The 23,214-nt window shown below is 46.8% G+C and overlaps 1 protein-coding gene across 1 annotated transcript in view; it reads right to left on the bottom strand.

Annotated features, from left to right (window-relative positions):
- LOC308578207 (uncharacterized protein) overlaps positions 1–23,214 on the bottom strand; it is a gene marked incomplete at both ends in the record, with an annotated part of 41,576 nt that overhangs the window by 1,912 nt on the left and 16,450 nt on the right. The window contains 6 exons of the mRNA XM_081178461.1: positions 5,955–6,174; positions 7,020–7,121; positions 9,575–9,728; positions 14,223–14,323; positions 15,104–15,244; positions 18,271–18,466. Coding sequence (XP_081034587.1) covers positions 5,955–6,174; positions 7,020–7,121; positions 9,575–9,728; positions 14,223–14,323; positions 15,104–15,244; positions 18,271–18,466 — 914 coding nt within the window. The remainder of the gene's footprint in view (positions 1–5,954; positions 6,175–7,019; positions 7,122–9,574; positions 9,729–14,222; positions 14,324–15,103; positions 15,245–18,270; positions 18,467–23,214) is intronic.

Here is a 23,214-nt window from a genome sequence, read left to right as displayed (position 1 = left end):
ACAGTGGGGTCACTCAGAGGAGAAGATGGTGAAATGCAAACAGGGGACACAGAAAGGGCTGAACTCCTCAATGCCTTCTTTGCCTCAGTCTTCTCCGATAAAGAAAACAATGCCCGACCTGAAGAATTTGGAGCAAATGATTCAGCAAAGGAAACACAGCCCAGAATAACTAAGGAGATAGTACAAGAATACTTGGCTAGTTTAGATGTATTCAAGTCTCCAGGGCCAGATGAACTGCATCCAAGAGTATTAAAAGAACTGGCAGATGTGATCTCAGAACCACTGGCAGTCATCTTTGAGAATTCCTGGAGAACAGGCGAAGTCCCGGCAGACTGGAGGAGGGAAAATGTTGTCCCTATTTTCAAAAAGGGGAAAAGAGAGGACCCAAATAATTACCGCCCAGTCAGTCTGACATCAATACCAGGGAAGATTCTGGAGCAGATCATTAAGCAAACAGTCTGTGAGCACCTAGAAAGGAATGCTGTGATACCAATAGTCAGCATGGATTTCTGAAAAATAAGTCATGTCAGACTAACCTGATCTCCTTTTTTGACAGAATTACAAGCCTGGTAGATGAAGGGAACGCAGTGGATGTAGCCTACCTTGATTTCAGCAAGGCATTTGACAAGGTGCCCCATGATATTCTTGTAAAGAAGCTGGTAAAATGCGGTCTTGACTATGCTACCACTCAGTGGATTTGTAACTGGCTGACTGACCGAACCCAAAGGATTCTCATCAATGGTTCCTCTTCATCCTGGAGAAGAGCGACTAGTGGGGTGCCACAGGGTTCTGTCTTGGGCCCGGTCTTATTCAACATCTTTATCAACGACTTGGATGATGGATTCAAGGGCATCCTGATCAAATTTGCAGATGACACCAAAGTGGGAGGGGTGGCTAACACCCCAGAGGACAGGATCACACTTCAAAACGACCTTGACAGATTAGAGAACTGGGCAAAAACAAACAAGATGAATTTTAACAGGGAGAAATGTAAAGTATTACACTTGGGCAAAAAAAATGAGAGGCACAAAAACAAGATGGGGGACACCTGGCTTGAGAGCAGTACATGTGAAAAGGATCTAGGAGTCTTGGTTGACCATAAACTTGACATGAGCCAACAGTGTGACGCAGCAGCTAAAAAAGCCAATGCAATTCTGGGCTGCATCAATAGGAGTATGGCATCTAGATCAAGGGAAGTAATAGTGCCACTGTATTCTGCTCTGGTCAGACCTCACCTAGAGTATTGTGTCCAGTTCTGGGCACCACAATTCAAGAAGGACACTGACAAACTGGAACGTGTCCAGAGGAGGGCAACCAAAATGGTCAAAGGCCTGGAAACGATGCCTTATGAGGAATGTTTAGCCTGGAGAAGAGGAGGTTAAGGGGTGATATGATAGCCATGTTCAAATATATAAAAGGATGTCACATAGAGGAGGGAGAAAGGTTGTTTTCTGCTGCTCCAGAGAAGCGGACACGGAGCAATGGATCCAAACTACAAGAAAGAAGATTCCACCTAAACATTAGGAAGAACTTCCTGACAGTAAGAGCTGTTTGACAGTGGAATTTGCTGCCAAGGAGTGTGGTGGAGTCTCCTACTTTGGAGGTCTTTAAGCAGAGGCTTGACAACCATATGTCAGGAGTGCTCTGATGGTGTTTCCTGCTTGGCAGGGGGTTGGACTCGATGGCCCTTGTGGTCTATTCCAACTCTATGATTCTATGATTCTCTTCTCATGAGGTGGCCAAAGTCTTGGAGCCTCAGCTTCAGGATGTGTCCTTCCAGTGAGCACTCTGGGCTGATTTCCTTCAGAATGGATAGGTTTGATCTTCTTGCAGTCCATGGGACTCTCAAGAGTCTCCTCCAGCATCATAATTCAAAAGCATCAATTCTTCGGCGATCAGCCTTCTTTATGGTCCAGCTCTCACTTCCATACATCACTACTGGGAAAACATAGCTTTTACTATACTGACCTTGTTGGCAAGGTGGTGTCTCTGCTTTTTAAGATGCTGTCTAGGTTTGTCGTGAGATGATTACCCCTCCTTTATTGCCTGTTCCGGGTTGCCCAACCACTACCCCAGAGTCCTCTCTTGGCAGATCAAGAGGAGCAGGTGACGGCAAAGGCGGCCGGGTTTTGAGCTGGGGCAGTCAGAATAAGGTCCACTCTCGATTCAAAACCCTCAAATGTATTTGATATCATTGATTTTTCATTTCTATTCCTTGCAGATCATCTCGTTGTTTTATTGCTACAACCAAGGGCTGATGCAAATTAAGAGGATAATGATAATGATGATGATGATGATGATAATAATAATAATAATAATAATAATAATAATAATAATAATAATAATAATAAATAAAAAATAAAAAAAACTTTTATTTGTATCCTGCCCTCCCCGTCCGAAACCGGGCTCAAGGAGGCTAACACCAAATATGTAACACTGGTATAAAATCAAGCAATAACGAAATTACCTCCTGAAAACAAGCCAGGATCAAATTCAAATCCAATTAGATGGCTTTCCGCAGGATTAGGGTTGGGAACAGTAAACGCTCATCAGGCCCAACTCTTATATGGGCCTGTGAGAACACTGGGAGGCCTCTTTCATACTAGTCCTTACACAAAAAGAGAAGGGGAGTCAGGTTGAACCAAAGGCCCGGCGGAACAACTCCATCTTACAGGCCCTGCAGAAAGATGTCAGATCCCACAGGGTTCTGATCTCTTGTGGCAGAGAGTTCCACCAGGCCGGGGCCAAGGCTGAAAAGGCCCTGGCCCTGGTCGAGGCCAGCCTAATCTCCCTGAAGCCCAGGACCTCTAACATTTTTTTTATTTGCAGACTGTTAGATCCTCCGTGGAGAGGCGGTCCTAGGCTGTATTCATTCGTTTGGCCCAACGTGGGGCTCGTACCCATGACCCCAAGATTCAGAGTCTCAGCGCTCTGCCGCCTGAGCTACTCACACAGCTGCCCTCTTGTGCACCTCACCTCAAATTTGTCCGAATTGTGCATGCCTGGGATTCACTGCATGAGATGGGAGGTGGGGTGGTTCCCAAAGTCAGAGCTCAGGTAGTCAACGCGGAGCCGGCCCTCACTGCCTTTCAGGTCCTTGGGGTGCTCGTAAGGCGGCTTGTGGAGCACGTTGATCTAGCAAGGGGATTCAAGAAAGCCGGGTTACGGAAATGACATGGGGGTGGGGGACATGAGGCCACATCTTTGAAGTTGTTCCAATGTTACAAATATACATACCTTTGACTTGACAGCCCAAGAAAGACACGCAGAAAATCTATGCTTTAACCGACTCTCCTCATTCCGCCATTTGAACGAATTTGGGCTCCACCTCCCTCCATGAGCCAAGAAGCAGGAAGTCATGTAGGCAGCAGGAACAGGGCATCCCGCCAGAATTCCCCAAGCCTGAGAGCACATACACGGCACCCCACCGAGGGAGGGACCAAGGGGGCAACCATAGACATCTGCCAAGGCAGTTTAGCAAGGCAGGTGTTCTGAATGCCCATCTCCAGACAAGTCCAGTGGGAAAGGACGTGTCAAGAGTTTTATTGTTCTTTCAGTGATGGAGATTTAAGGGGTCTGATAAAGGGACCTCATAGTGAATGCATAACCCTTGTATACCCCTCCTCATTTGTGATGTGCTAGTGATGTAGTGATGATGTATCAACGATGCTGCTTGAAGTGTATTCTGGGGGGAAGAAGGAAGTTTTAAAAGTTGACATTGCCCCATGCTCGGGGTTCTTACTCCTGGGCAGACCTGTGGTGCAACAGTAAGAATCATGGTCTACTGACCACTGTTTTGCTCCAAATTACCGGGCTGGGACTTCCTCCTTTTACTGACAGCATGGACCCATGGGGGACAAGTGCCCCGGTGAGCTAGGCTGTCAAGGAGTCACTCACCCTGGAATTTTTTCGCTTAACAGCCATTGGCGCCAATACAGAGCAGGCTTCCTAAACCTTGGCCCTCCAGCTGTTTTCAAACTACAGTGCCCATCATCCCTGACCACTAGACCTGCTAGCTAGGGACCATGGAGCTGTAGGCCAAAAGCATCAGGAGGGCCAAGGTTGAGGAAGCCTGATAGAGAGCTCTACCTCTCTTTCAAATCAGAGCCGGCAAAGGCGGTGGAGTTCCTGCGCGGGTGCCTCGAGGCGGTTGGAGGATGGATGGCAGCTAACTGGTTGAGGTTGAATCCTGACAAGACTGAAGTTCTGTGGTGTGTGGGCGGGTGGGGGGGACTCCCTGGTCCTGAACGGGGCAACTGTGCCCCTGAAGGACCAGCTGCACAGTCTGGGGGTCATTTTGGACCCATGGAGGCACAGGTCTGTTCTGTGCCCAGGGCAGCTCTATCTGGGATGCAGGATAAGACCCTCCCTGCCCACGGACTCTCTTGCCAGAGTGGCGCATTGTCAGGGGTTCAGGAGCAGAGACGCAGAGAAGGGAGGAGACAGAGAGCGAGGGGGAGGAATACGAAGGAAAGATGAGTGGGGATGACGAACCGAGATCACCGAGCCTGTCCAGTGAGTCCGAGGATTCCCAGAAGGGAGCGCCAGCGGTCAGAGCAAGGGGGGAAAGCAGGGGGACACCCCAGGAAGAAGGGTCCAGAGAGGGATCAGAGAGCAGCAGTTGGAGATCGGGACCCACGTACCCAGCCGGGAGCAGCAGGGAGAAAGGGGACCAGATATCGGGTTCCGGAAGCTTTCAGAAGGAGGGAGGGCATGAGTCAGGAGTAGTCACGCCCACCTCGGGGAGCGACGAAACGATCAAGAGGAAGGTAGAGAGTTGGGCGCGCGCGCCAAGTTCAAATGTAGCGGAAGCTGGCGCAGTAAGCAGCCCAGAGAGTGAGCCAGGTCCCAAAGCCCGCCGCAAGGAGGCGGAAGGGTCAGGGGGGTCCGCGTCAGAAGAGAGTAGGAAAGAAGAGACCCCGGGGGGCAGAAGGACCCAGAGACGGAAGGAAAGGCGCAGGAGGTGGAGCAAGGCTAGGGTATTAAGCTGGTGTGCTAGAGGCGGAGACTCAGACGGGTCTTCGCCGGTCTGACCTAGAAGAAGTAGGGCTGCACATTGCAGTTTGGAAATGGAACCTGTAATCCAATAAAGACTCTTTTAACCTGAACGCTGGCTAACGTGGTCCTATGTGAGCTGGGACTGAGTGGCAGCCCTGACACGCATGCTCTTGTTATCTCCAGCTTGGACGACTGCAATGCGCTCTATGTGGGGCTACCTTACTGCAATTAATCCAGAATGTGGTAGCCAGACTGGGGGCCGTGAACAGCCGCAGAGACCACATAACACCAGTCTTGAAAGACCTGCATTGACTCCCAGTACGTTTCCGGGCACAATTCAAAGTGTTCGTGCTGACCTTGAAAGCCCTAAACAGCCCAGCAGATGAAACTTTCCTCTGGTTGTCAATATTAAGAGGATGCCAGCAAGATCAAACCTTTCTGTAAAATAAAGGATTTAAATCCAGTCTGACTGAGACCACATACCACCGGTCCCAAGAGATCTGCTTTGGCTCCCAGTACGTTTCCAAGCACAATTCATAGTGTCGGTGCTGACCTTGAAAGCCCTCAATGGCCTCGGCCCAGTAGACCTGAAGGAGCATCTCCACCCCGGACACCGGGGTCCCTCTCCCGAGGGCCTTCTGGCGCTTCCCTCCCTGCAAGAAGCCAAGTTACAGGGAAGCAGGCAGAGGGCCTTCTCGTGGTGACGGCCGCCCTGTGGAACGCCCTTCCATCAGATGTCAAAGAAATAAGCAATTATCTCACTTTTAAAAGACATCTGAAGGCAGCCCTGTTTAGGGAAGTTTTTAAATATTTAATGCTGTCTTGTGTTTTTAATATTTGGTTGGCAGCCACCCAGAGTGGCTGAGGATACCCAGACAGATGGGCAGGGTAGAAATAATAAATTATTATATATTATTATATATCCAAAGCCAACATGAAAGCATTCAAACTCTGACGGAACGGAGCGGCGCACACCTCTTCACAGCATAGACCCACCTTGTCCAGGCAAAGGTTCCCATGTCTCTCGGCAATAGCCTTTCGGAAGCCGTGAGACAGTGGATACAGCATGCTGTGATGCGGGTGCACCGAAGGGAGCCGGTTCTTCTCCAGCTGGTCAGCCACAATACTGACAAGCTTCTTCATTCTCTCGTCATAATCGGTCCAATCACAGACGATCTGAAAGGGGGCAAAGAAAACCAGGGTTCTAGATTCAGGTAGGTAGCCGTATTGGTCTGATGAAGTCAAAATATATTAAAATTGTCCAGTAGTGCCTTAGAGACCAACAAAGTTTGTTCTTGGTATAAGCCAGGCACCCCAAGCCTTCGGCCCTCCAGATGTTTTAGACTACAATTCCCATCATCCCCGACCACTGGTCCTGTTAGCTAGGGATCATGGGAGTTGTAGGCCAAAACATCGGGGGGGGGGGCGCAGGTTGGGGATGCCTGATATAAGCTTTTGTGTGCATGCACACTTCTTCAGATACACTGAAGCGGAAGTCCCCAGACCCTGATATACAGAGGGAGAAGTCCCCAGACCCTGCTATATAAGAGTAAGGAGAAGCCCCCAGACCCTGATATATAGTGGGAGGGTGAGTTGGGGTTTTTCTCCGAAGGGTAGTAGGAGTCAATGGGTATGGTCCACCTGCTGGCAACTGTGAATGACTGAAAAAACAAGGGATGGTACACAGATGACCTGAAATAGTTTTAGGATATGTAATGAGACACAGTCGTCCACAGGTTGACCATACCGATTGAGTCCTACTACCGTTCAGAGAAATACCCCGCCCCACCCTCCCTCTAAATATCAGGGTGTGGGGACTTCCGCTTCAGTGTATCTGAATAAGTCTGCCTGCACATGAAAGCTTAGACACAGAACAAACTGAGTTGGTCTCTAAAGTGACATTGGACAATTCCTGAATTAGGTGACGCTTTTACCATTACCGTGGTACCTTGGGACTCAAACGCCTCGGTTCCCAAATGCCGGAAACCCTGGGAGTGTTGGCCCTTAAAACTCTGCCTCACCTGCAAACAGTGCGCCAGGTTGCAGTAAGCGTCAGGAAAATCCGGCTTCAGTTTCAAGGCGGTGCGATACGAAGCAATTGCCTCTGGGATGTTTCCGGAATCCTAGAAAGGGAGGGATATTTCAGCAATTGCCACTAGCTTTTTTTCTCAACCATCAAAACCAAAGATGAAGAACAGACAGAAGGCACGATGATCCACACCTGGTAGACTTATAAAGTAACATTCAACAATCATTGGAATAGAACAGGGGTCGGCAAACTTTTTCAGCAGGGGGCCGTCCACTGTCCCTTAGACCTTGTGGGGGCCAGACTAGATTTTGGGGAGGGGGAAAAAGGAACGCATTCCTATGTCCCACAAATAACCCAGAGGTGCATTTTAAATAAAAGGACACATTATACTTGTGTCAAAACATGCCGACTCCCGGCTAGATTGAGAAGGCCATGGGGCCGTAGTTTGCCTCCCCATGCTATAGAATAATATTGAGTATCAGCATGTAAAAATTCAATAGAAACCTACTCTTAACAATTACAATAAATTGTAATTAATCGTACAATAAATGAATATTACAATGAATGATTATTGTAATTGATCATAGAATAAATGTTACAATAAATGGTTATAAAACAATGGCAAGTCACAGTGTCTACAATAGCCGCAGCGAGAATCTTAACAGACAAAGGATGGAAAGGAGAATCCCATCCCTACTAAGTTGGCGTAGCTAGCAAAAAGGCTAAAATACGCAGAATTAGCAAGATTATAATACAGGCAGAATTACGAGAGGTTTTGGAAGAAACATTTCATAGAGAACAGGACACTTGCAGAGTACAGTGGTACCTCTGGATGTGAATGGGATCCGTTCCGGAGCCCCGTTCGCATCCTGAAGCGAATGCAACCCGCATCTGCACGTCGCAATTCGCCGCTTCTGCGCATGACATCATTTTGAGGGTCTGTGCATGCGGCGAAACCCGCAAGTAACGTGCTCCGTTACTTCTGGGTCACTGCGGAGCGCAACCCAAAAATATTCATCCTGAAGCATATTTAACCCGAGATAGGACTGTATTGTCTAAATTTACAGGGGTGCCCAAATTTTCCCAAAGAGGGCCAGATTTGACATGAGGGCGGGGCAAATTTGTTGAGCTGTTTTAGGATTTAACCCCAAGGTTGTTGAGCTCTTTTTAGGATTGAAGTTGTTGAGCATTTGGGGGGGGGGGGTTGCCCCAGTAAGTAAACCAGGTTACGCTCCCCGGCCACACGCTGGACATGTGTGGTCTAAAAAAAAATGTTGGGAAAATTTAAATTCTTTGGCAGGTGTGGATTGACAAAGGACAGCAGGAAATATGACAAAACCAATGCATTTTGAGATCTAGGAGAGACGAGCAAAAGGGCGCCATCGGAAATGTGACGTAGGGGTGATTGGAAGTCACAATGAGATTTTTGGGTGTGGAACTCCACCATACTTTCCGTCTATATAAGCCACCCTCTATTTGGGGGGGCTCAAATTTAAGAAAATGAGCCATTCACCCACCCAATCACCCGTATAAGACCTCCCCCCCATTTTTATTTCAAAGTAAAAATAGCAATTTTTTCATTTTCCTTTTAAAAAAATTATTTACAAACAAACACATAGACACAAAACAAAATTCGTATTACCCTACCACCCAAAATTTCAGACATTAAAACCACCCTTGTGGCTTCCCTCCACCGCCCCTCACCCTCCTATATAATATTTCACATTGCCATTTTTATTTCCCCCCTATTTATTTATTTATTTATTTTTGATTTCATTTTACATGCTAGTTGCCGTACATTTTCAACACTATACATTACATATATGGATTCCCCACATCTAACCCTATACACAACTCAGCATTTACCCAAATACCCACGTGACTTCCTTCACTCACATTCACATTGCAATTTTTATCTAAATTTATATTTCTTAACTCTTTTAACTTACTATTTATTATTATTATAAACCAGATTTACAAACATTAAACCAAACATATCAACATGTTAGTTTTTGAGCAGTACTTGAACACATAATCTTCAAACCATTTCCATTATATTTTTATTTTCCAGTTTGATTGGTACCTTATTACTGCACTTGACCTTGCCAGTTCTATAAATTCAATTAGTTTCTTTATCCAGTCATCCTTTGTGGGTATATATTTCCTGTTCCAGTTTTGTGCAAGGAGTAGCCTTGCTGCAGCTGTCGCGTATAAGAATAATATCTTCCCATCTTGTGGTATTTCTTTACCTCTTATACTCAGTAAATATGCCTCTGGTTTTCCCCTCTAAATTAATTCTGATCATCTTTTTTATTTCCTCATGAATTTTTTAACGTTTCTGTAGCCCCACCATAAACGTATCGGTGTGCCCTCTGCCTCCTCACACTTCCAGCATAAATTCCAATTCTCCCCTTTTTCTTTTTGTGCCCCATCTCGGTTTGGGACGGCTTTTGCCAGTTGTTTTCCTTTTGTAAAAACTAAGATTCCCCTGCTGCCCCCCCCCCAGTTGTTTTTTTTAAATAGATTTAGCAGAGACACAAAGCTTACCTTATGGATGGAAGCGAGGTTGCTGTGGGCATCGGCAAACGCAGGATTTATCTGGATTGCTCTTGTGTAGCATTGCAGAGCTCCCTGGACGTCTTGCATTTCCTTCAAGGTGTTCCCCATGTTGGAATAGGCGTCTGCAAAAGTGGGGCTGATTCTGACATGGAGGGGGAGAGAAAAAGTGCCATTTTGGTACAAAAATACTCTGAAGTTACGCTGGAAATGTAAGGGTCAAGAAGGCTCTTTCTATCCTATACGGTGGTCTTTAGGGCAGTTCATTAAAAAAACTTTTTTTAAAAATGCCTTCTCCAAAGCCTTCACAAAATAGGAAAACGTCCAAGAAAACAGCTATTTTCATGGAGGGTTGAGATATTAACTGATATGCACAAAATTTCAGATATAGCTATATAATCCCTAGTGTAGTAAGATAAGACCTTGGGAGCAGGCATCTTCAAAAAAGTGTTTTTTTATGAACCACCCTAGTGGTCATGTGAGACAGTGAGACCTTGGTTCTCAAATGTTTTTTATACAGGTTTCTTTATACAGAAGGTTTTTTATACAGAAAGGTTCAGCATTGTGGCATCCTCTTCATACGGACAAGCAGCACTTTCCTTTTGGGAAATTCCATGCTCCTCAATTCTGGCAATTATTAATCACTCTCAATTCCACCCTAATAATTGCCACCTGCCCGGATTTTAACTTGTCTGAATTAATTTTTATTTGAATTACTTGATGTCTGCTTTTAGGCTCGTTGTGTTGTTTTTATGATGTTAGCTGCTCTGAGCCCAGCCTTGGCCGGCGAGGGTGGGATACAAACAAAAACAAATTATTATTATTATTATTACTACTACTCAAACGCTTTGGTTCCCAAATGCCGAAAACCCAGAAAAAGTGTTCCAGTTTCCAGGCGTTTTTCGGAAGCCAAACATCAAATTTGGCTGTCAGCTATTCTTTCTGGGGCGCCTGCACCAATCAAACAGACTTCGGGAACAGATTAAGTTTGGTGCTTTGGTTTTTGCAATTTATGTGGTGTTTTTGTTTCGGAGGCTTTTTTGGTTCATTTGTTTTTGCGACTGTGCGGATCCCAGTTTAGTTACTGATTGATTGATTGATTGATTGATTGATTGTGATTGATTGCAGAAACGGATAGAAGCCCCGGTCCCCATCCGAACAATGACTATCATCAGTGCAGGTGAGGAAAAAAAATAATTTTCATTTTTATCATTTACAAGACTGTTGTATTTATTTTAGAGTACAGTACATGGATGACTGCTTTCATTTTAGGGATCAGTGGTCTCGTTAGATAGTAAAATTCATGTTAAATGGCTGTTTTAGGGATTGTTTTTCAAAGTCTGGTACGGATTAATCCGTTTTGCATGACTTTCTATGGGAAAATGCACCTTGGTTTTGGAACACATTCAGTTTGAGAACCAAGGTACCACTGTATAATTAACTGGGGGGGGGGGGAGAGAACATTTGTGTAAAAACCAGAAGCCTTTCTAATAGGTTTAACGGGTGAAGAAATACCAAGAGACCTAAAAAGACAGTGTATTCTATTTATGCCAGAATGTTCTTAGCCCGGATGTGGAAGGAAGAGAAGGTCCCAACAAAAGAAGAGTGGATTATCAAAATGACTGTGAAGATCAGACATCAAGATGATAGGAAATTTAAGCAAAGAAAAAAGTTAAAAGGACAAAATGGGGAAAATAATGAAGATGAAATGTGAAAAAGCATGGTGCAAAAACCTTAAGGATATAACCATCGTTAGTTCAAAGATGGCAAAATTAAGGGAGAATGAGATAGGCAGGAGAAGTAAATATTTAAAAAACCAGAAGAGGGAAGCTGGGGGAGATTGGGATTCATCTATGCTGTCTGCAAGAATGATGTTTGTGTTGAATATAAAATGCTAAAACTTAATAAAAACTATTTATATATATAAAAAAATTAAACAAGAATGGGAAAAATTTATTGAATACCTTAAAGATACATATTTAGAAATAATAATAATAATAATAATAATAATAATAATAATAATAATAATAATAATAATAATAATAATAATTGTATCCCGCCCTCCCTGGCCGAAACCGGTCTTAGGGCAGCTAACATCAAATATATAACATTAGTATAAAATCAAACAATAATTAAATTACCTCCTAAAAACAAATCAGGATCAAATTAAAATCGAATTAGATGGTTTTCCACAGGCAGGATTGATATAACATTGATGAAGCCAAAGTAGCAAATAAGGAAATGGAATAGAACGAATCATTGTAATTACATGCAAGAAAAGATGGCAAAATATGGAAACGGGGGGTGGGGGGTGGGGGAGAGTCCAAGGGGTTTGTATAATCCCAGTATTGTATATATTGAAAATGTTTGGAGTGTATGGAAATAAAATGATAAAATAAAAAAACTGAATAATAATAATAATAATAATAATAATAATAATAATAATAATAATAATAATAATAATAATAATATTTATATCCTGCCCTCCCCAGCCGAAGCCGGGCTCAGGGCGGCTAACAACAATCAAAATAGTCCAACATTTTAAAACATTCATTATAAAATTAATTAAATCAAATTAAAATCAAATTAATGGCAACCATCAAGCAAAATTCTGTGCAGGTTGCCAGAGGAGGGAGTCAGTCTGCGCCCTGACCAAAGGCCTGGTGGAACAGCTCTGTCTTGCAGGCCCTACGGAAGGATGTCAGGTCCCACAGGGCCCTAGTCTCTTGTGACAGAGCGTTCCACCAGATTGGAGCCGCAGCCGAGAAAGCCCTGGCTCTAGTTGAGGCCAACCTAACCTCTCTGTGACCTGGGATCTTTAGGGTGTTTTTATTTGCAGACCGTAAATTTCTCTGTGGGACATACCAGGAGAGGCAGTCCCATAGGTACGAGGGTCCTAGGCCGTATAGGGCTTTAAAGGTTAAAACCAGCACCTTAAACCTGATCCTGTACTCCACCGGGAGCCAGTGCAGCTGGTACAGCACCGGATGGATATGATCTCGCAGCAAAGACCCCGTAAGGAGTCTCGCCGCGGCATTCTGCACCCGCTGGAGTTTCTGGGTCAGTCTCAAGGGCAGCCCCACGTAGAGCGAGTTACAATAATCCAGTCTGGAGGTGACCGTCGCGTGGATCACAGTGGCTAGGTCAGGGTGAGAGAGATAAGGAGCCAACTGCTTAGCTTGGCGGAGATGAAAAAATGCCGCCTTTGTTATAGCTGTAATCTGCGCCTCCATGGAAAGGGAGGTGTCGAAGATTACACCCAAACTCTTAACGGACGATGCTGGCACTAATTGCACCCATGCAAGAGATGGGAGTTGCCCCCTCAATCCCATATCGCTCCGTCCCAGCCAGAGGACCTCTGTCTTCGAAGGATTTAACTTCAACCGGCTCCCACGTAACCATCCAGCCACAGCTTCCAGACATCTGGTCAGTGTATCTGGGGCCGAGTAAGGATGGCCATCCATCAACAGATAGAGTTGGGTGTCATCGGCATACTGATGGCAACCCAGCCAAAAACTCCGGACAAGCTGGGCGAGGGGGCGCATAAAGATGTTAAAAAGCATCGGGGAGAGTATCGCACTCTGAGGCACTCCACACACCAAGGAGTGGCGCGATGACAATTCCCCCCCCCCAAGCGCCACCCTCTGTCCCCGACCGGAGAGAAACGAGCGCAGCCATTGAAGGACTGTGCCCTGGATCCCCACGTCGGCAAGGCAGTGGTCCAGAAGTTCGTGATCGACCATGTCGAAGGCTGCTGACAGGTCTAGAAGAATCAGCAGCCCCGACCCGCCTCGATCCAGCTGCCTGCGGAGATCATCTGTTAGGGCGACCAGAGCCGTCTCGGTCCCATGACCAGCGCGGAAGCCGGACTGGAATGGATCGAGAGCAGATGTTTCATCCAGAAACCTACCAAGCTGTTCAGCAACCGCTCTCTCAATCACCTTACCCAGGAATGGAAGATTCGAAACCGGGCGGTAATTGGATAGATCTAAAGGATCTAATGATGTTTTCTTTAAGAGCAGACACACCACTGCCTCCTTCAGTTCCCCTGGGAATATCCCAGTGCCAAGGGACAAATTGATGATATCCCCCAGGGGGGCCCACACCTCGTCTGGGCACGCTCTAATCAGCCAGGACGGGCACAGGTCAAGAGGACAGGTGGTGGGCTTTCCAGCTCGGAGGAGTCTGTCCACATCGGCTGGGGATATCCGGTCAAAGTGGTCCAATACTGGACCCGAGGACAGTCGAGGGGCCTCCAGTTCCTTTATTGTATCCAAATTGGCAGGGAGGTCATGGCGGAGCAACAGGACCTTCTCCGCAAAAAAGCTCGCAAATGCCTCGCAGCTGTGTGTCGAATTGTTATTTAAATTTGGCTGTCCTTCAAGGGACAAAAAATAAAATAAAAATAAAAATAAAAAATAAAAAAACCTAAAAGAAAAAGAGAAAGTGCTTTATCCACAAGAGGAGAGCTTTCCCACAGGCACCAGACCAGCGCATGAGGAGTAATAATAATTATTAACAACAGCAACAATAATTTATTATTTATACCCAGCCACTCTGGGCGGCTTCCAGCAAAAGATTAAAATACAGTAAGGAGGAGCTCTTTCAATCTATTTTCCCCATGGCTTTGGAAGCTCACCTGATGGCCTCCTTGTAGTGCATGAGGGCCTCCTGGAGCTTCCCCTGCTGTTGCAAAACACTGGCTAAATTTGAATGCGCAGCTGCAAACTCCGGGAAGACCTGCGGGGAAGAAGCTCACTCTTAGTTTCCCTGAGAAGCATTCTAAAGAGACGGAGGCTGCTCTTTGAGGCTCAAAGGTTGTGGGCGTGAAATAAATCCTCATTTGGATTGACTTGCAAAAATTAAGGAGGAGGAGGAACCTATGGACTGCCTTTTTAGCATGCATAGGAAATACTGTTGGGAGATCAGACTGTCAAATGACCAATGCCATATTTTAAAGAGCCCCTCTTTGATGCTCAAATGTGGCAGGGGCTGGCTGCAAAATAAATCACCGTTTGGAATGATTTGTGGTAATGATAATAATAATAATAATAATAATAATAATAATAATAATAATAATAATAATAATAATAATAATAATGGGCCTATGAACTGCCTTTTTCGTACGCATAGGAAATACTGTTAGAAAATAAGACTGTCAGGGGATCAAGCTCAGCCGACACAGAGAACAGCATGTGCCCAGCTTTTATTTCAATTTCTGTACCGTTCCTTAACACCTTGCATTGTTCTTCTGATGAAAAAGCAGATTTTTGGTCATTCCAGGAGGCCTAGGAATATAAAAAGGGGGACAGACCCTCTTCCTTCCAAAAGGGACTTATCGGACCATGCTTTGTCGAGCCTCAAAATGCTACTTCACTTTCACTTCTTCACCATTATTTCCGTTATTGATCAAGAAAAATTTGATCGGCGATTTTTAAAAAGACCCAGACTAGGAGTCCAGGGTACGCATGCCTAACCCTTATATGTCAATTTAATTGTTGTAATTCTCCACGCACGTACCTCAAGAGCTTTCCGGTAGAGGCGGACAGCCTCCTCGATATTCCCTTGTTCTCGCTTGATGTTCGCCAGGTTATTAAGAGAATCCGCGTGAGTCGGACATAAACGGAGAGCTGTATTGTAGCATTCCTCGGCTTCGGCAACCTTCGAAACACAAAACAGAGTTTTTACACGAATATTAGTATGTCTTTCACAGGAGCCCAAAAGGCTGCTCTGTGATGTGATGGCTGGATTGAGGTTTGATACGGCCCCTCAGCTCCTGACGGTAACTTGGTATTAGAGCGGTTCATAAAAAACTCTTTTTTTGAAAATGCCTGCTCCAAAGTTCTTCTCTTACCAACAGTAGAGATTATATAGCTATATCTGGAATGGCATGCATATCAGTTAATATCTTTTATATATATATGCCAGCTGTCCTTTGTCAACAACCAATTGTTGCTGTTTTTTATATTGAATATATGCTATATGGTAACTGTTGCACCTCATAGGTAACTCAAGCCTTCTGCACGTCACAAAAGATGTATTTTATCAAAGTCATTGTTGAACTGAAATACAATTAAGAAGTATATTAATAGTGAAATGCAATTAAGAAGAAGCATATTAACAGTAAAACCCCACAATTGTTGAGCCTTTTTTAAGGATTTGACCCCAGAGGTGCTGACCTTTTTTTAGGATTAAAGTTCTTGAGCTTTTTGGGGGGAAGTTTTGCCCTAGTAAATAAACCGCCACGAGGGCCAGATTAAATCGACCAGAGGGCCAGATTAGGCCCCTGAACTGGACTTTGGACATGCCTGGTCTAAAAGAACATTGGGAAAATTTAAATTCTTTGGCAGGATAGCAGGAAATATGACAAAACCAATGCATTTTGAGATCTAGGAGAGATGGGTGGAAGGCCCCCAAAGTGGACTTTGGACATGCTTGGTTTAGGGGAACATAAATACAAGAGCAGACTAATCCGATTCAAACTCTCTTTCCCGCACACTTACCGTCTTTTGCAAGATGTATTTAAGGAAGACAGTAAGGGAAATGGTTTTGGTCATACTAAATCAAAATTAAGAGACAGAGTTGCTAGATAGTAAAAGAAAATCATTGCCAAAAACGTATAAGAATGGCATACAAAGGATGAAGAAGTTAAGTCGGTTATGATTAAATGGGCTCAAGATTTTGGTCATAACATTGAATTAGATAAGTGGGAAAGATTATGGGCAAAAACAATTTATTGAATGTACAGCACTAATTAAAAATTTAATGAAGGTGACGTATAGGTGGTATTTGACGCCGACTAAACTTGCTAAAATATATATAACTCAAGATAAGGCACGCTAGAAATGCAAGGAGAAGGAAGGGAATTTCGTCCATAGGTGGTGGATGTGCACTAAAGTCAAAGTCTACTGGGATATGATTTACAAAGAATTGAAAAAGATCTTTAAATATACTGTTATTAAAAAAACCAGAGGCTAATTTTTGAAAGTGATTTACAAATGCTAAAGTAAATTGTTTTAAGTAGAGTAAGAAGGTAAATAGGGCGATATATGTTCAGGTAGGCAGCTGTGGTGGTCTAACGCAGTTGAAATATATAAAAAATATATAAATTGTCCAGTAGCACATTGCAGACCAACTCAGTTTGGTCTTGGTAGAAGCTTTTGTATCTGAAGAAGTGGACCTGCATACAAAAAATTATACCAAGAAGAAGCCAAGTTTAGCAAGCCCTGTTTAGGGAAGCCAGTGTGGTGTAGTGGTTAAGAGCGGTAGTCACGTAATCTGGGTAACCGGGTTCGTGTCTCCGCTCCTCCACCTGCAGCTGCTGGGTGACCTTGGGCTAGTCACACTTCTCTGAAGTCTCTCAGCCCCACTCACCTCACAGAGTGTTTGTTGTGGGGGAGGAAGGGAAAGGAGATTGTTAGCCGCTTTGAGACTCCTGAAGGGGAGTGAAAGGCGGGATATCAAATCCAAACTCTTCTTCTTCTTCTTCTTTTAATGTTTGACGGACTATTGTATTTTAATATTTTGTCGCCAAGAGTGGCTGGGGAAACCCAGCCAGATAGGCGGGGTATAATTATTATTATTATTATTATTATTATTATTATTATTATTATTATTATTATTATTATTATCAGGTGCTACTGGACAATTTTTAAAGGGTGATATAGAAATGCTAAGAGGATCGTGACTGCTTAAGAAAGCCAGGGAGTGGGAGCGGGGGAAGGGGGAGGGGAGTCGACGCTTGGTATGAGCAAAGTTGTATGTGACGATATGACAAAGGAAAAAATAAAAGAGGACTTCTTCTAGGTTCTGTACCCCAAATCCCCCCCCAAAGAGCCCAATTTCGAGGTCACCATCATCCGGAAGGCTTTTTTCAGCAAACCCTCTGACATACAGAAAGCAAAAGGGACCGGTTTCATTTTCTTTTTTTAATTTTTATTTTATTTATAACATAGTCCACAACAACTCATACATACAAACAGACCCACCACCATTGACTAATTATCAAAATTAAACTCCTATCCCCTTACACAAAGAAAACATAACATAAAAATAAAAGACTTTATTCTGTTAAATGGCCGCCTTATTTACCTCTTGTATACTATTTCTTTTGTATGGGATTATTACAATTTTTCCTAATTATGACTTAAACCACAAAGTCTCCTGTAGAAATTAATTGAAACAAGTCCAAGTGTATATTTTGGGGCACTGTTTGGTAAAGTATTCTCTGCATTTTCCCCATTCCTTTTGGAATTCTTGTCTGGGTTGTGCCCTAATTGTCTCTGTTAATCTGGCCAATTCAGCATGGGGTAAAAGCCTAAGAAAAAGCTAAACAACTTCAATCCTAAAAAAAGTTCAACAATTTAAACCCTAAGAAAAGAGCTCAACAACTTCAATCCTTAAAAAAAGTAAACAACTTTGGTCGGCCCTTATGGCCCTTCACTTCATCAAATCTGGCCCTCTTTGAAAAAAGTTTGGACACCACTGCCTAATAGGAAAGTTTCTGTATTTTTTTTTCACAGGCCCACCAGAAATGTATAAGTGTCCCTTCTTCTTTACTGCACCTCCAGCACAGTTTTTTTGTTTTATACATTTTAGCTATTTTGGCAGGTGTTAAGTACCATCTATAAAACATCTTTTATATAGATGTTCCCCCCACCCCAAGGCAAAAGGGACCAGTTTCTTACGCTGCCTTTCTCTTTCAGCGCGTTGGCCAGGTTGCAGTAGGCGTCAGGGAAGTGGGGCTGGAGCTCAATGGCCCTCTTGTAGGTATCGATTGCCAGATCGATCAGCCCCTGTTCGTAATACACACATGCCAGGTTGCCGTGGACAACAGCGTGGTTGGGACTCAGGCTCAGGGCCCGTAGGTAGGCTGCAACGGCTCTGAAATGAGATCAAGGACTGGTTCAGTTTCATTGTCACCAGGGTGGATAAAAATCTGTTTTTTAAAAAATAAAATGCTTTGGGAGGACGATTAAGAGGATCGAGGCGGGCCGGGACTGCTGATTCTTTTAGATTTGTTAGCGGCCTTCGACATGGTCGATCACAAACTTTTGGACCACCGCCTTGCCAACGTGGGGATTCAGGGCACAGTCAGACAATGGCTGTGCTCCTTTATCTCAGGTCGGGGACAGAGGGTGGCGCTAGGGAGGGAGTTGTCGCTGCGGCACTCCTTGTTGTGTGGAGTGCCGCAGGGCACAATCCTTTCCCAGATGCTTTTCAATATCTTTATGCACCCCCTTGCCCAGATTGTCCGGAGTTTAGGGCTGAGTTGTCGTCAATATGCTGATGACACCCAACTTTATCTGTCAATGGACTCGGCCCCAGACACACTGACCAGATGCTTGGAAGCCGTGGCTGGGTGGCTGCGTGGGAGCCAGTTGAAGTTAAATCCTTCGAAGACAGAGGTCCTCTGGCTGGGTCAGGACAACATGGGGTTGGGGGGCCAACTCCCATCTCTTGTGGGGGCGCAATTAGTGCCAGAGCCTTCTGTCAAGAGCTTGGGTGTAACCTTCGATGCCTCTCTTTCCATGGAGGCACAGGTTGCAGCCACAGCAAAGGTGGCATTTTTCCACCTCCGCCGTATTAAGGAATTGGTTCCTTACCTTTCTCGCCCTGATCTGGCCAGTGATCCATGCGATGGTCACCTCCAGGCTTGATTATTTTAACTCGCTCTATGCTTAGACTCACTCTGACACCCTATATGGGATTTGGTATATAAATTTTCCCGTGGCTTTTTTGCTGGCCCATGTAGCACCAGCATGGATAGCTGGCTTGGGTGAATAGCTGATGTTTCCTCCCTTTGTAGTCTTGATGAGGCTGCATTTTAAGCTGTATTTTAATTAACTGGGGTTTTTTTCTATTCTATTTTATTGTAATTTATATTTGGTGTTAGCCGCCCTGAGCCAGGCCCTGGCCAGTGAGAGCGGGGTAGAAATAAATAAATAAATAAATAATTCGGGGAAGAATTATTTGTTTTAAGTTTTTCATGTGTGCGAAAACTCAGTCCAAGTTTTTCTTGGGGAAAAAATGTTTCAGCACATCAGTTAAGCAACATGGATACATATTGTCAGGGCTGCCACTCAGTCCCAGCTCACATAGGACCACGTTAGCCAGCGTTCAGGTTAAAAGAGTCTTTATTGGATTACAGCTTCCATTTCCAAACTGCAATATGCAGCCCTACTTCTTCTAGGTCAGACCGGCGAAGACCCGTCTGAGTCTCCGCCTCTAGCACACCAGCTTAATACCCTAGCCTTGCTCCACCTCCTGCGCCTTTCCTTCCGTCTCTGGGTCCTTCTGCCCCCCGGGGTCTCTTCTTTCCTACTCTCTTCTGACGCGGACCCCCCTGACCCTTCCGCCTCCTTGCGGCGGGCTTTGGGACCTGGTTCACTCTCTGGGCTGCTTACTGCGCCAGCTTCCGCTACATTTGAACTTGGCGCGCGCGCCCAACTCTCAACCTTCCTCTTGATCGTTTCGTCGCTCCCCGAGGTGGGCGTGACTACTCCTGACTCATGCCCTCCCTCCTTCTGAAAGCCTCCGGAACCCGATATCTGGTCCCCTTTCTCCCCGCTGCTCCCGGCTGGGTACGTGGGTCCCGATCTCCAACTGCTGCTCTCTGATTCCTCTCTGGACCCTTCTTCCTGGGGTGTCCCCCTGCTTTCCCCCCTTGCTCTGACTGCTGGCGCTCCCTTCTGGGAATCCTCGGACTCACTGGATAAGCTCGGCGATCTCGGTTCGTCATCCCCACTCATCTTTCCTTCGTATTCCTCCCCCTCGCTCTCTGTCTCCTCCCTTCTCTGCGTCTCTGCTTCTGAACCCCTGACATCCATCCCCCCCTCGAAGCCCCCCCTTCCCCCCTCCCCACTTTCAAGGGTGGTTGCAGGGTGCTCCATCATCACAGGAGTGAATGCCGGATACAGTTCGCTCCTCGTTGCTGGCCGCCAACTGAAGACCTCCGAGTCTTCCTCCTCGCGTTCGTCAACGGTGAGCTGCTCCGCCTCCATTTCAGTGCCGCCGTGCTCGAAACCGAGATCCTCCCCGCACACGTCCATGTCAGTCTCTGCGTCGGTCGCTTGACCTGGCATCTCCAGCCACCTCCGGCGCCACTGCTCCTCTGGCCGATCGTCCCACCAATACGAGGTGTCGGACGCCGAACCCTCCGGTGACCCCTCTGGGGAATGTGTGCGCTGTGCGGGCTCCCCGTCCGAGTCGAAGCCATGGAACGTGCTGGAGGAAAGTGTGGGCGTGAACAACCAGTCGTCGAAGAAGCCTGCTGGCATGGGTCTGTGTGGGAAAAGGGCATGAAACTCGTCCTTGAGCAGGGGTTCCTCCAAAGCGTAGTCTGGCACCCAGCTATTAGCACTAGCCCGGGTGCCCTCTCTGGCTAGGAGGTATTCCACTCCGTCTTCCCCCCATCTGGAGTCCAAAATCTCCGTGACTTCGTTGATGGGGTCCTGCTGTGGCAATCTTCCCGCCTCCGACCGCTCCTGAGACGGACTCGGTGCTGTTCCTGGTTCCTGGAACCTGTGAGGTGTCCTGTAGGGAGTGAGCACCGACCTGTGGAACACCGGATGCATCCTGGAACCCTCCGGGAGCACCAGCCTGAAAGCTACTGGGTTGATCTGCGCTTCGACTTGGTATGGACCAAGTTGCTTGTGCCCCAACTTCTTTTTGGCTAACGATCTGGTCGGCACTGCGTGGGCTGCCAACCAGACCCAGTCTCCCACTCGGATCTCTTCGCCAACCCGCCTGTGCTTGTCCGCTTGCACCTTGTATGCGTGCTTCGCTAGCTCCAGCTGCCGTCGGAGTTGATCGTGGACCTCCTGCAACTCAGACGCGAAAGCGTCCGCCGTCTGCGGTTCCCCTTCCCCCACTCTGTCCAGTCCCGGGAAGGTTCTGGGATTCCTCCCATTGTTGGCGAAGAACGGTGTCACCCCTGTGGACACGTGCTTCGTGTTGTTGTAGGCGAACTCGGCGAGCGGCAGGTAATCCACCCACGTCGCAGGCTGTTGATTGGCATAGCATCTCAGGTACTGCTGCATGATGGCATTGACCCTCTCCGCTTGCCCGTTGGTCTGCGGGTGTCTCGCTGATGTCAGGTTGATTTTGACGTTCAGGAAGCCCATCAGCTTCTGCCAGAAATTCGAGATGAACTGGCGACCGCGGTCGGACAGTATAGACCGCGGCAGCCCGTGCACTTTGAACACGTGATCTATGAACAGTTTGGCTGTTTGTTCTGCCGTGGCCACCTTCGCACACGGTATGAAGTGTGCCATCTTGGTGAACAAGTCCACCACCACTAGTACAGCCGTCTTGCCTCTCGAGCTGGGTAGATCCGTGACAAAGTCCAGGGCCACCCTCTCCCACGGTTCAAACGGCGTTTGCAGCGGTTCGAGCAGTCCCGCCGGTGGTTTGTGCACCGGCTTGGCCCTCTGGCAGGTGTCGCACCTCGCGACGTAGTCCGCGACTTCCCCTCTCAGTCTGGGCCACCAAAAGTCCCTTGCGACTAATTCCACCGTTTTTTCCGTGCCAAAGTGCCCGGCCGTGGGTGCGTCGTGCAACTGCTGCAGTACCTTGGCGCGAAGGTCATCTCCAGGCACGTAGATGGCCCCTTTACGTAAGAGCAAGCCGTCCCGTATCTGGAACTCGTCGCTCTTCGCCGTGCCCTTGTGCACCTCGGCCATCTTCGCCTGCGCGAATGAGTCGTCCTGCAACGCCCGCCGCACCGCCTCCAGGTCTACTGTGGCTGAAGCGCACGCCCACGCTGTTGGCGCGAAGATGTGCATGGCTGCCGCTGGCGTCGCCTCTTCGAGGTATTGCGGTTTTCGGGACAGTGCATCCGCCATGATGTTGGTGTCGCCTGGGACGTACTCTATTCGGAAATCGAAGTCAGCAAAGAACTCCGCCCAACGTATCTGCCTCTGGTTCAGGAACTTCGCCGTGCGCCAGTGCTCCAGATTCTTGTGGTCCGTGCAGACCTGCACCGTGTGCTTGGCGCCGATCAGGAAGTGCCTCCATGCTTTGAATGCTGCATGAATGGCAAGCAACTCCCTGTCCCAGATGGTGTAGTTCTGCTCCGACTTGCTGAGCTTTCTGGAGTAGAACGCTCCCGGTCTCCAGACCCCCTGTGGGTCCCTCTGCAGCAGGACAGCTCCCACTGCTCTATCGGACGCGTCTGTCTCTACCCGCATCGGTCTGCTGGGGTCGATATGCAGCAGTTGCTCTTCCGACGCGAAGAGACGCTTGAGTGCCTGAAAAGACTGCTCTGCCTGCTCCGTCCAGATGAATTTCTTTTTCTTGGAGCTTAGCGTGTCCGTAATAGCCGCCGTCTGCATCGCGAACCCTTTGATAAACTTGCGATAGAAGTTGGCGAAGCCGACAAACCGCTGCACCTCCTTCCGGTTGCGCGGGCTCTTCCAATCCAACACCGCTCGCACCTTGGTGCTGTCCATGGCTAGCCCCTTGTCCGACAACTTGTAACCCAAGAAATCCACCTCCGTCGTGTCGAACTGGCACTTCTCCAGTTTGGCGTACAGTCTATGCTGCTGCAACCTCTCCAGCACCTCCCGAACGTCTTGGTCATGCGCTTGCTGCGACTCGGAGAATATCAGGATGTCATCCAGAAAGCAGAC

Source organism: Podarcis bocagei (genome assembly GCF_964188305.1).
Source record: "Podarcis bocagei genome assembly, chromosome: W".
NCBI classification, from domain to species: domain Eukaryota; kingdom Metazoa; phylum Chordata; class Lepidosauria; order Squamata; family Lacertidae; genus Podarcis; species Podarcis bocagei.
This window is presented reverse-complemented; position numbering and strand designations above follow the sequence as displayed.